This window comes from Diadema antillarum, unplaced genomic scaffold (assembly GCF_040938485.1).
Source record: "Diadema antillarum isolate AM-2024a unplaced genomic scaffold, OU_Dant_1.0 scf00000020, whole genome shotgun sequence".
Lineage (NCBI taxonomy): Eukaryota > Metazoa > Echinodermata > Echinoidea > Diadematoida > Diadematidae > Diadema > Diadema antillarum.
The window spans coordinates 3,107,130-3,121,218 of record NW_027270909.1 but is presented as its reverse complement, the minus strand read 5'-3'; the positions used below and the strand labels follow the sequence as shown (position 1 = coordinate 3,121,218).

The 14,089-nt window shown below is 38.2% G+C and overlaps 1 protein-coding gene across 1 annotated transcript; it reads left to right on the top strand.

The window, feature by feature from the left end:
• The first annotated feature begins 4,622 nt into the window (after nucleotides 1-4,622).
• LOC139729576 (uncharacterized) lies at nucleotides 4,623-13,741 on the top strand. The gene is made up of 8 exons (XM_071640503.1): nucleotides 4,623-4,986; nucleotides 5,887-6,264; nucleotides 7,134-7,220; nucleotides 8,116-8,205; nucleotides 9,304-9,566; nucleotides 10,466-10,553; nucleotides 11,352-11,448; nucleotides 13,039-13,741. Exons 1-8 carry the CDS (start codon nucleotides 4,623-4,625, stop codon nucleotides 13,739-13,741), a joined length of 2,070 nt encoding a protein of 689 aa, XP_071496604.1.
• Nucleotides 13,742-14,089: the final 348 nt, after the last annotated feature.

Genomic DNA, 14,089 nt, shown 5'->3' with positions numbered 1-14,089 from the left:
TGGTTTCTGTATCAATTACTCAAGTTCCACGGTATTTTATCTTTCTCGTTGATTTTCACATGGTTACATTATGGAATACACACACACACACACAGACACAATTAATCAAAATATGACATTCTTGGCTGCCATATTCACTCACACACAGGCAGACATGACCTTAATCCTAAACAAAAACCACAAAATATGCATTTATAATCATCATAATGGCGACTTGATTGCATTATCATGATCAAAATTAATGTCTTTATTCGGAAAAAAAAAACAGTTCGGAAGGAAAACATAGCAAAAGTGATTACAAGGAAAGAAAACAAAATCAGATAAGATTGAATCTTCCAGTTTCTGTTGTAATTATTGTTGTCATGATCATTATCAGTGTGATCATGAGGACCTGTATTCTCATCACTTTCATCTTCATTATTACCATCGTACCAAATTTTCGCTATCACGTTGAGAATGTATACGTCGCCATTTTTTTTTTTTCTTTTGAAGTCCTTGAAAACACTCTGGTTATAACGTCACTACTCTAGAGTAATGGCTCAGTTAACTTTGTTACTGCTAAGCCTAACAATACACTACGTACCACTACCTCGTCATTTGTGCTGTATGGTAGCACAAATCTCTTTTAGAGAACAAAAGAAAACCTGATAACGCATTCTTTTTTAAAAGAGGGGAACATGGTTGAATGCAGCTCTCACGCCAGCACGGGATCGTATGTGCACTATGGTGTTTCTTCTCATGGTTCAGTAAAATCACTGAGTCAGTCACTCTGTCGTCCGGAAAAGTTAGAGAAAAAAAAAAAGCACACACACATATGTGGTAGATAAACTGGGTTCGTTCCCGTCCGAAATATAAATTTAAAGGGAATAGAATGACATGAATATTAAGGCTAATATATGATATATAAATATAATGCTGGTATTTTTACGGAACCCTTCTGTCATCTCGAGACGAATTATATTGTATAATTGAGACAATGAAGACAGAAGATGTCGCACGATGCCGGCTGGTGGTATAGAGGCTTTGGACATCAGGTCTTCGTCAGCTTTATTGTCTGTTGATACAAAATGGAATAGAGGTTTTGAGCGTATAACATCTGTCTTGATGTACATGTATATCTTTGTGTATAGCCGTATTCACAGATTTTCCTAATTTACCTAGGGGAAAGGTAAAAATTATGATATTGACTGGCCTTGAGGGAGATACCAGAAAATATTGCTCGCACTGAAAGAATATTTCCTGGTTTCTCCCTAAAGGCCACTCAATATTATAAATATAATGCGAGAGATCGATCCTGACCGAAGCGTACACAGGTTTCATTGGGAACCACAGAAATGGAAGCAACACAGTTTGAGACGGACGTTGCTCTCTACTTATTCCTACTTATTCTACTTATTTCTCTATTTGTCTCTACTTATTATATTTATTTCTTTACTTATTCCTACTTACTCTACTTTGTATGGATATTTCAAGCATTTGGTGTCATGGTCTTAACCATAAGGATTTACCAAGAGAACACAATATGGTAGCCTAGATGATATGCTGTGTCATGATATAGCAGGTCCAATATCACACAGTAAAATATAATTATGACCTTGTAAAATTATAACGTTATTGATTTAAATCTGTCGAAATATTAGTTTTGCACAAAATGAATAAAACACTTCAACATCATGAACATGGAAACGGGATCTAACACAACACATTTTTGTTGGCGAGATAACGTTTTCATCTTCCCACACCCTAACAGCAGCTCATATGGTGAGTGAATGAAAGCATTCAGGTCTGACATTTCTGACACGTTTGCAAAGGACATTTCTGACTTGTTTGCAAAGGATATTTCTGACACGTTTGTAAATAGCTGAAACCAAAAAGAGATGTAGCAGTGAAATGATATCATTTGTTCCTGTTTCGCTTCTTCAATTACAGTCTAACACTGGAAATTGCACTATTCGGTAGTGAACAAGCAGCTGCAGTATTACTGTCATTTTAACATTCTTACTTGTTGTCAATATCTGGACAGTATATGACAAATATCCATGATGACACAAGACATTAATAAATGACAGTAGATATAATTTAAGACAGACATGGTTCGATTTCGTCTCCTCCCCACCCCCGCCCCTCTTTCTCTCTCGTTTCTCTCTCGCAGTTCGTGTTGTTACGGTCATCATGCCCTCGTTACTAAACTTTGTTTTCTCATTCGAGAAGTGGCATCTAAATTCGCCTATGATATACGTATTATGCCGCATATTGAGTCAGTCATGTATGGGTATAATAATAAAGCGGATATTGATATACCTTACGTTTCCCCTTCCTTCCTGGATTATGCTGCGCAGTATACTGAGTGTAGGTGATGCGAGGAATATGACAACGAACCTTGAGGCTACAATAATTAGTGCAATGTTTGCTGTGACAATGACGTTTTCTTTGCTTCATGGCCTGCTTGTCAGTTTCAATAAATGAATCCGTTTATTGAGTACCATTTTAATTCGATCTCTTTTTTACGACACTGGATTTGTCGAGCTATTCTCTTCCAATAGTGTATAGTTGACATTTCAGTGGAAAAATACCCATACGTCACAAGAGAGACAGACAGAGAGACATTCACACTGTTCCTTCCTTCCCCCTTGCAATGTGCAAAATCAAAAGAACTGGGTATCATCACAGCTGCTACAATGCCCTGTCAGCATGGTCACAGTATCTTTTAATAAACAATATACGTGAACCATAGGTCCTATGAAGGGAAAGCACATCAGAAAGGGCCTAAATACGCGGAAGGTAATGAAAAAAAAGGGGGGAAATTCCCTCATCAATAGAAATGTCGTTGGCAGTGTATTGTTCTTGTTTTTTTTATTTTGTATTATTTTAGTCTAAATACATACTATTCCAATAGCTCATCCTTGCTTTCTTTTGAATAGATGACTCGTCATGCTGTTCAGAAGTGGGCCAGACAGCCATTTCCTGTGAACAAGTGCATCTTTCTGCATTGGAGACATCACCAGGTATAAAGATGGATTATCTGAACAATGAAACGTCTTTAATTCAATAGTAACCCCTCTTGTGCAGATTCGACTTTTGTGCACAACTTTCACAAATACACATAAATAGGCTCAAAAAAAGAAAAAGAAAAAAAAAGGCAGTTTAGAATTAATCATCTGCTGCCAAAATGAAAATGAAAGCTGATGTCATAAGTTCTTCTTCTTCTTCTTCTTCTTCTTCTTCTTCTTCCTTTTCTTCTTCTGATTAAGTCTGCCTCCTTCAATAGACTGAAGATTCTTGCAGACTGGTGCTATTTACATTATAATATAATTTATTTACAGATATTTACAAGCACATAGAAAATTTGACGAAAATACTAGCCACTGTGATCAACCGTTAGACGGTTTCGAAATGATCCCACAGATGGCGCTGAAACAATTTCTGACGACAGGGAATTCCAGTTCCTTACAGTTCTTGGGAAGAACGAATGGCGATGCGATTCAGTTCTCGAATATGGTACCTGATAGGAGTGTGGTTGCGAGGCTCTCGTTAACTGAGTAGCCTGTTTGATGATATAGTCCTGTGCTGAAAGAGGAGTGAGATTATTGTGTATTTTGTACATCATAATTAGCCTGTCATTTTCTCTGCGCTGTTCCAGAGCGGTCCAATTAAGTTCTTGTAGCATTTTGGTGACACTCGAGGTGTTATGGTAGCGATTTAAAGTGAATCGCGCAGCTCTTCTCTGGACCATTTCCACTTGGTGGATTAGGTACTTGGTAGATGGGTCTCAAACTGTGGAAGCATACTCAAGTCGAACCAACGTTTTGTAAGCTGTGGCTTTAACATCAGAAGATTTTATGCGAAGATTGCGTTTTAGAAATGCAAGCACGTTATTGGCTTTATTAACTAGATCCCTCTACGGTGGTTTTGACTTCAATTGTTTGCAAAATGTTAGTTAATTGCAAGGTTTGGGGGCAAATTACGAATTAACCCTTTCGGCAGGGATTTAAGGCAATGTGAATTGGTACTGGTTTTCGGTGCCAATCGACAGTGAGTCAGAACACACAAAGCATATGGCGTCCTCAATTTCAAAGTGTGGACTTACCTTTACGATAATTACATAATTTCATGATCCCAATAACACTGTTAAAATTGATGGTTATCGAAGTCATATTTTATCTACCTGCTTTGATGCTCCGCCTACGAGGCAGGCCTGTTTTAATAATAATAATAATAATAATAATAATAATAATAATAATAATAACAATAATAACAATAATAATAATAACAATAATAATAATAATAATAATAAAAATTGGTAGTATTAGTATTATTAGTATTATTATTATTATCATTATTATTATTATTATTATTATTATTATTATTATTCCATTGTACCTGTTTGGTTTTATATTTAATCCTAGCTCTGTGGGCTAAAGGCAACCATCCATCTTTCCGGTACACCACAAAAGAAGCCAGTTTCTCTTGAAATACAAAGTGTTTACAAAGTGGACAATGTGGTTTACTCGTATTCATTTTTGTTTTCATCATACACAATATTAGCTGTTTATGTCACATTAATCGTATCATATATTCTTGGTTTTTGTTCCCCCCCCCCCCCGCCAGTTTGCGAGGAAGGTATGTATCTTTTCGACACGTCGTGTTACCTTTTTGTAACGGACAAAGTAAATCAGCCCAGTGCCAGCCAGTCCTGTCAGGAACGCGGCTTCCACCTCGTCTACATCAACTCAAACGCGGAGCAGGACTACCTCGCGCAAACAGTCGCCAGGTCTATCGGGGTAAAGACTGACTACTGGATCGGTCTAACGAAAAATGGATCCAGCAGCGCCCAGTGGCTAGATGGCACCGTCTTACCATACACTAACTGGTTCCAGGGGACAAACACTGAGTGCGCCATCATGTGGCAGAACAAAAGATTCACGTGGGCCACTCGCAACTGTGAATCGGCCTTGAATTCTATCTGCGAGTTCGAAAAAGGAGACGGTATGTGTGATCAACATACGAAGAATTTTATTGCAAAAATTACTAAAACGCCATTTTTAAACATTTCAAAGTAAATCCATCATCAGATAAAGGAAAATAAAACCTTTACATTCATACTTTACTTTTCATATAACATGGAAATGTTCCAGAAGTTGTGATTAAGAATATCCTGTATTTTCTTATCATTTTCGTTGTTTTTGGCAGCTTTAATCACAAATATCTCAACTTACCAAAAATGGAGTTAGCTCGTTTTGCGATAAAACGCTTCATACCATACACAAAATGAAGAATTTGTATCAACATAATATTTTTATACAAAATGAAGAAACACCTGGAGTTGAATCAATAGATGAAACAAAGACAATTTCTGTATTTTCTTGCGGGCTACAATAAGGGATTACACTATTATAGTATATTATGGAGGCCCTATGTTAAAGATAAGGTTGAGTTGAAGAGAAAAGGGAAAAGAGGGAAACGTAAAGAGTGATGGTTAGAAATAATAGATATTGTGACGATTCCAATTTACTATATTCACTTTAGTCCATTAACGGATACGTAAAGTGAAGTCCATTTAAAACACAAGAACAAAAGAGCATACACTTTTCTGCTGTTACTACAACAGTACAATGCTCATCTTCTCTACGTGTGTTACATGCAACATCATTATTCCTACCTGATTTGTTGATGATGCATTATTCTTCTGATTTTGCTTCTTCATCCTCGTAAGTTGTAAAATTCACTTACTCAAAAACTTTCATTCCAGCATGTCTGATATTATCCAATCAGCATGGATCTGTCTACCCCCTTCAATATTGTTTTGGGGTTGTTTTTTTTTTTCTTTCTTTCTGAACGATATGAAATAAAGGACAACGATTGATATTGTCACCATTCTGTCTACAGGTTGCAACGAGTACAGACCGCACGAGTTTGGCTCATCATGCTACCAGCTGGTAGAGGCAAAAGGAAGCTTGTCAGCTGCCCGATCCATTTGTGCCCCGGAGGGGCACCTCGTGTACATCGAGTCGGCCGAGGAGCAGGCCTTTCTGGAGTCTGTGGTCACCAACGGGAGCCTCTCGTCCAACGCCAACGTTTGGATCGGACTCCAGCACGACGAGTACGGGTTATGGACCTGGATGAACGGGGAGGATCTCCCCCAGTGGGCGGGAGACGCGTTCTCGTCCGACTCCCCCTGTTTCCGTATGAGGAGCAACTCGGAATTCGAGTGGAGTGACCGGCCATGCCGCAACATCCATGCCTACATTTGTGAGCAGGATTTAGGTAATGTGCAGTGTAACTGCAATCGCTTAAAATCATTTTCGGAGCCCGATAACATTCCCTGATAACTTACCGTATCCCGCATTTAACTGCATTTAATGAACTACTTAGTTTCTTTGTTAATATTACTTGTATATTTCACAATTTGTATGAAAGATTTGAATAAGAAGAAAGTCATGTATGGTAGTATGGGCTTACGGGAATGCAATCAGTGAATAACGATCGTGCAATTATGAGACATTCTGCTCCACATTGTAGTCTGTCATTTCCGACAATGGTATTACTCATGATTACATTCGTAATATAATTGCTGTATTTCTTTTTCAAATAAGTTTGGGTAACGTCTCCTTAAATAAATGTTCTGGGTACATGCTGTTAAAGTTTCACTTGCAAATAAATAGATTACCCGAGTGGACATTATAGCTTGGATTGATTTAACTTGATCGGTTGTGATATTCATTACCAAGAAAACGGGGTCGATCGATCGGCCTTTATACGTCCCTTCCATTGGGTCTGGGCAATAAGGATATAGTGCTTGCTTTGACTGGGAGTACTGTAATTGATCTATTGCTAACGGACTTGTAAATTACGAATACAATATCTGGCACTGTTTAGCAAATATCAAGAGTCTGAGGTTTGTGCCCATGCATTACTGATTCTTGAAACTGCTACACTGTACTTCATGGCGGACGCAACGGAGGTGAAGCAACAACACCTCCCGGATTATTCGAAAGTGCTGCGGATGCATCTAAAACCGAGCGCTGTCCAATATCGATAATACAAAACAAGATTGCAGGTGCCTACGTTATGATTTTAACGTACAGACATTATCTCCAAGTCTGTGATGAGTGTTATTTCATCTCCTCCGTTAGAAAGCTACAGCTGCGGAGTGAAAACAAAGGATTACGTCTACTCAAATTCTTCAGAGGAATCTTTGGAAAAACTGTGCTATTCTCGAGGTGATGACACCGGTTGTTTCGAAGTAATAAAACGACGTAAGTTCACCTTTTGAGAAACCAGTCTGTAAGACCTAGTAATATTTGGAATATGATAATAGTACCCTTGTAGTAGTAGTAGAAGGAGTAGTAATAGTAGTAGTAGGGGAAGCAGAAGTGTTTATCTTCCATAATCATTGTAATGCAATAAAAACGTGTGGATTGCCCATATTTATCCTTGTCAACATGGGTGTACACAGAGAGTGCATACATATAACAAGCGAGTAAATAAAATCAAAGCATGCAGTGAATAATTAGTCGAAACAAAACAAACAGAAAGGACATAATCTATGTTGTTAATCATAATGAAACAAAAAATATGCCCAAACTTTCACATGGATCATTACACGGAAGTGAAATACACCTATACGTATCATCATGATGAAATCACTGAAACTGTTGAAAATGAAAATTGTTACATAAGTGAATAAAACAAGTAAATTCCATCAAACAGGAAATTTAAGGTAAAGGTACAGAAATTTACGTATTGCACATAATTCATTGATTGATCTGGAATGCAATATAGTAAAAATGATATTATGATACTATTCCATGATAGCAAAATATAAAGATGAGCAGGTTTTATCGTTTGTGTATTCAGACTAAGATTTCAGAATTACATGTGCCTGCTGTTCAGGAGGCAAATAAAGCGACTCTCCAATGTAATGTACAGAAATACAGGGGACCATAATCAGAAGGAAACGCTTGGCGAGGATTATGGCCTCAGAAGTAGTTGTCATACAGTATACTAACTAAAGGTATAGACTACATAAATTATTCATGGTAAATATAATGTGTAATAATTTGATTAATTAAGGGAGAAAAATATTGTTTACGATCCTCTGATTTCCCTCTTCAGAAACAACCACGTGTAGCTTGTCCTCGCTAACTCTGAGAAGTTCCATTGATGACTGTACCGTGAGCGGTGGATCCGGTTGGGAACAGAATGGTAAAATATTACATATTTTTTTCACATCCCCTTGCAAGTATCAGGCCGACTGTAGTCACAACGTTATCATGTTCGCATCTGAATCATTAATACGAGTCTCAAGCAGACGCAAGTGTACTGCGAGTTATTATACTTCTAAATCACATTGTCATAGAAGTAAACACACACACGCACACACAGATAAAAATGGCTTCTTCCTCTTTAAGGTTATGGAGATTTCAAAATGTGACTGAGAATGAGGTAATAAACGGGAAAGTTTAGTTAACAAGAAGTTATGATAAACCGAGACTATCTATTTCCTAGTGGCTACTCGAACATGACAGACAGATTCAAGAAATTTACAAAATTATGAGAAAGAATTCATGCAATCACACATTGCTAGTGTGCATTCCAAATGCATATCAATGGTACATAATATGTTATTAGACATTATCATTATGTTGAATATGTGTACCAGAGTGAACTTTTATAATAAAAGTTCACTCTGGTACAGATATTCCACATTATAATAATGTCTAATAAATATAATACTCGCTTTTCGAATGGTGAACATCTTATTTCATACTACTGCACATTTCACCACCCGTTACATGTTATAGAATATTCATAGTTACTTTATTTTACAGGGTTCTTAATGTGGATGACCACCTACTCCTTCCAGGACCATTTTTAAAGCATTTTTAATGCCCAGTAGAGCCTGCAAAGACCTTAAGTGTGAGACATATTATTCAATATCAAGTGCGAACGACGAATGGAAGTCCATGAGGTGACAGGCTACACGTGTGCCACACACGTTCTGTAACACGAGAAATACATAATTTAATAGAAAACTTGATACATATGCGAATAAAATATAGCATAATATTTTAAGCAGCTGTTAAGTATCTTTGTTTTTCGATCGTGTATTGTACTCTTGCAAAAGTTGCAGAAGTAGGTAACTGAAAAAGATGTATATTTTTAAAAAGTGAGGGGTCTACTTAACTTCGTAGCATTGCTGCCCCTGTTTTTCTTTTCTTTCGTAGATATGAAATAAATTAGGATAATCATGTAAATAATTTGACTTTTCTAACCATTACTTCTGTTCCTATCATTACACAGGAAGAGGAATTCACTTCTCTCAACCTCGAGTATCAACTCAGTCGATTTCGATCGGCCATTTTGTCGAAATAAGCGTCCGAAACAAAACTGCCCAGGGAGACATTGGCGTGCTGGAGTTTGATTATTCGGCGAGAGTTGGTTCGGTGTACTACGAAACGAGCGTCACCCTCGTTTGCCCCGGGAAGACATCCACGATCTGCCCGGAGCATCAGCAGGACTACTCTATTGATTTCTCCATCAGCTGCAACTATACCGGGTTGAAGGTGGAATACTATTCAGTCAAGAATAAAAGTTCATGTTATTTTATTTCATCTATTTTTCCCCTTACGATTTGTAAGGCGTCAGATTTTCTCTGAGATCAACATTTTCGTAGATGTGAAATTAATGTGGTCGTCATAGTTTTTGCTCTTGATATATCATTTCTTTTAATTCCAATCATTTTCAATATTCTGGGATAACGCTATTTTCTGACCAATTGCTGACACTTCAAATACAAAATGTGCCTCGGTCAAGCACAAACATCATTATCCCTTTAACAATAATAAAAAAATGATTCCTGTTTCGAAGACGTTTGTGATTTTCACCCTTTCTGTCCTAACAAGCACAAACAAATTCACCTATCCAATCTTATGAATAGTCATTTTCTAATATTGGCTGTTTATAGATGCAATTTCAGGGAGTTTTAATTTATGAATATAATTATTACCGTTGAATACTGAAAAACTTCATACCAACTCGAAGGCTACTTACCTCTACTTATAACTCTCAATAAGGTGCTTTTGAGAGCCTGGGCAGGTAGCAGTCAGGTCTAATTTTTGAGAGATTTTATCTACGACAATAATCAGTGAAAATAGATGTCGATGATAAACGTGCAAACGATGGAAGAAAGATGATCATGAAAAATACAATGGTAATTCCAATGATAATTCTCTTGATACACACTGTGACAGTGAAAGGAATAAGCTAGTTGTGATTTAAAGATCCTTAATGTTTTCCTCGGTGTACAAAGTGGTCGCATATGGCGACGAAAGATGACTACAGTGTTATTTGTTTAAAACAGCAATATTGTTATTTACTTTTTTACATTCAAAGGACCTTCATACTGGTCAGTATGATCTCCCGTTTACCTTCACATCTTTACGCTTTTTGTGTTATACTACAGGTTGTACTTTCAGCTCGAGGATATGACAACCTGTCTATCAGAGACTTGACTTTTCAACATTTCTCAACGCTAAAAAGTGCACCTGCAGGTAGATATATAAACATTATATTGTGTGTTCTGGGCTTATTCCTTGTCATAAACGATCGATTAATAATGACATTTTAGCGGAAAGCGAAAGTGCAAGTTGACTCCTGAAAGATGGCTGATGTTTTCACCGCTACATTGACCTACGCTCAACAAGCTCGCTTTTAAGTAGGTTCCTTCATATTTCTTTAGCATTCATTCACAGATTCCAAACTTCATAGATCGACCACTATATGTTTTATATATTTGCAATACTTTATGTATGTCTCCAGCTGGATATCATGTATTTCATTTAATTTTTTTATATTTGATGTACTTTTTCATCGATAAGTATGAAAATGAATTGAAATTGACATTGACATTGATTGTCATAAAATAAGAATTAAAGAAAGGTTTACCCATGGTCGATCCAAAGCCATCATTCTTAATAAGCATAGTAACGTTGCATTGAAATTATAAGCATGCCGCTTTAACAAAAGAAAAACAAGTATACTATTAGTAATTAACTATTAACAATCAAACTTGTATCCTCGTAAATTACGTAGTTGCAGAAACGTTTGGTGTTGCAGTGCTGTTGGTTTGCATCGCTTTTTAATAAGAAAAGGCAAATACCGTACTAGTATGTCAAACAGAAAATGGGGCTGTACATCTCGTTTCTGATGCAAATAAAGACAAAAGACGGTCTTTAGATATAATACTTTGAGCAATCGACGTCTTTCATTCTTTAGAATAAAGACAATGACCTGTAGTGTAACCCATGTTATAATTATTAATGTTCCTACTTTTCTTTTTCCACATTCAGCTTCCTCAGTGATGTTGGCAGTTGTTGCATCAGTTGTAGTTATCTGTATCCTGGCACTGGTTGTAGGAGTTGCTGTCATCTTCTGGTGTCGAAGGAGGTGGGCATATACAGTTTGTTTGTTTGTTTGTTTGTTTGTCTGTTAATTTTCCATCTGAGAAGATGGCTTGATAGCCCACATTCAGCTACACCAAGCCGGTCACCGGGTTACACACCCTGCTCTTTGCGATGAATGAATGAAGCGGGATCTTTTACGTGCATGAGTTGTAACTCTCTCATACACAGGACCTCCAATTTATGTCCTTCCCCAGGAACAAAGTGTTTTGCCTCTTGTCAGAGGGGACAGTATAATTACACGCAACATTGCTCAGTGAGATTCGGGTATCGAACCCGGCTCGCTTGGGTCGAATGCAGACACGCTACCGACTGAGCCATCTCACCTCTCTTTTCGTAGTTCATATTTTGTGGGTGAGCGCTATCCGTCTCAAAAGTTTGATGCAATCGCTGTTCGATACAAATTGCGATTTGATACGTATTCTATTGTAACATGCAACATGGCATTCACCAATAACCTCCAGGATGTCAGAACCCGAAGGGATTACGTGCCGTTTTCTTATCTTAGCATTTCTCATGCTTCATTAACTCTTTATGTGCCACGTTCGCACGTCCGACTCAGTCGACAGCGTGCCAACTTCGCATATTCTGCTCAACAAACAAAGCCGCGAAAACCGATCGATATATCGCTAATCACTGCTAATCCCGCGGCACAATGAAAGCGTTTCTGGTGCTTTTGTTCCTCTCGTATACAGCTTGCATTCTATGTGGTCATGGACTATCAAGCGGTGTTCCCAACTAGATTTGCTCGTACATTCTAAGTTTCTGTCAAGGTTTTATGTGCAAAGTCATGCCTTTAAGAGTAATGTAGCAACTGGTCATTCAAAAGAAACATTGAAAATAGATTCGTCATACAATTTATATCTAAACAAAGCTTGGCATTCCTCTTTAACTTTGCCTACTATTATGCCCATCTTAACAGAAATTTGTAGAAGTTATACAAATTGAAAAAACAGAATTCTTTCTCAAATCATGACTACCTTCGTGTCGCAGAATAACGTGGCACACAGGGGGTTTCCACCATGGCACATAAATAGTTAATATAAAGCAATCGATATAGTCACCTTTGCAGTAATAATCAATCAACTGACATATTAGATGAGAATCAGCCTCATTGAAATAATTTTGATAAACATAGAATCGAATTGATATAAAACAATTATAAATAAAATTATGTTGTACATGTGACCGTGCAGCACAACAAAAAGTCGCACACACCGCGCTTATACATGGGCACTCTAAATAGGTGAAATGGGTCAGTGGTCAATGTTTAGCTTTTTATAATTTCTAACAGAGTTCTTCTTCATTATTTGTATGATTGTATTCATTATCTTTATCATTTTTACAGTTTAGATTAAAGGGTGACTGTGAAATTGCCATTTCTTGCAGTTTTTCTGTACATTTCGTCACAGTTAGGATGAGCCCTTTAATGAGTGTTAGTGGTTGGAAGTGTTCACCTTTTTTGTCTTCTACCAAATACCCATTCTATCATCTACTTTTCATAAGACTTCACCCTGAAATTTACAATCAGGTATAGAAAATAACATAATATATTATAATGTTGTCATCGTTTCAGATCCTCCGGAAAAGCGCACGCTAAAGACGACTATCAAGACCCCACAACCTCACATGGTAATCCGGGGTACGAAGGGACTGGTTCCAGTAGCATAATTCCCGGGAGCGCTCCCCCGCCGTACAGCCCCTCAGCAGGTACATCGCACTCAGGTGTCGCTGGGGGTGATCCTGATGGTGGTGGGATCTACGCTGATATCGGCGCCAGCGATTACTCCGCCGTTACTGATGCCAAGGGTGTCGACGACTACCACGTATACAACTTGCCTGACGTAGCTAATCAGGCACTCTCGCCGAAGGACGCTGGGCGGAAAATGGACGATCCGTACCCAGCTCTGGTAAAAAAACCTGACCCAGCTGGCGCGAAGCGACGAAACAAATATGAGGACCACAATCCGTCTCATCCCAAGGTCTTTCCAGGCCAGCCAGGGGGATCCGCCCCGCCTGGTCCCTCTGACAGTGGTCCTTACATGGATTTACTGAACGGCGAGGAAGAATACACTGCCATACCTTCGCCTCCTGATGCTACGGGAATGGATCCTTCAATAAGTGGTAATCACTACCAGCCACTGCAACAGGACAGGCACAGTGAATACGCCGAGCCCGACCCGCAGACAACATACCAGGGACTGCACTCTCCGCCACAGTCAAATCCGGATTACGTGAACGCCGAACGGACTAACGAGTACACAACGCTCAAAGTTTAAACCTGGGGATATTATCAAGAAGTGAAGGTAGATTCAGTACATGCTGTCAGCTACATGAACCTTATGATGAATGTAGCAATGCAGATTTTTAGTCATCCAGGTAACACGATGACAAATCAAAATCTGTTCTACTGGATATACTTAGGAAATACAGGTCAGTTTGGTGCAGTTTTGTGACTTCTCTGAGTCACTTCTTCAGCTCTGACTGGCTGGTGAGCTAAAGATCTCAAGGGCAACCTTCCGCAACGCAAAGGGAACAAAGTAGCTTATCGGATTCAGTGACAATTGGATGTCTGTAATAAGTATTATAGTGGACTCCGTTGTAATAAAGTCCTCGGGACCGGCAAT

Bases quoted from the DNA above. Each gene is read 5' to 3' on its own strand.
- LOC139729576 (XM_071640503.1), top strand. From the start codon at position 4,623: ATGTATCTTTTCGACACGTCGTGTTACCTTTTTGTAACGGACAAAGTA. The intron at 8,206-9,303 runs GTAAAATATTAC...ATCATTACACAG, and splicing joins ATCCGGTTGGGAACAGAATG to GAAGAGGAATTCACTTCTCT. The intron at 9,567-10,465 runs GTGGAATACTAT...GTTATACTACAG, and splicing joins GCAACTATACCGGGTTGAAG to GTTGTACTTTCAGCTCGAGG.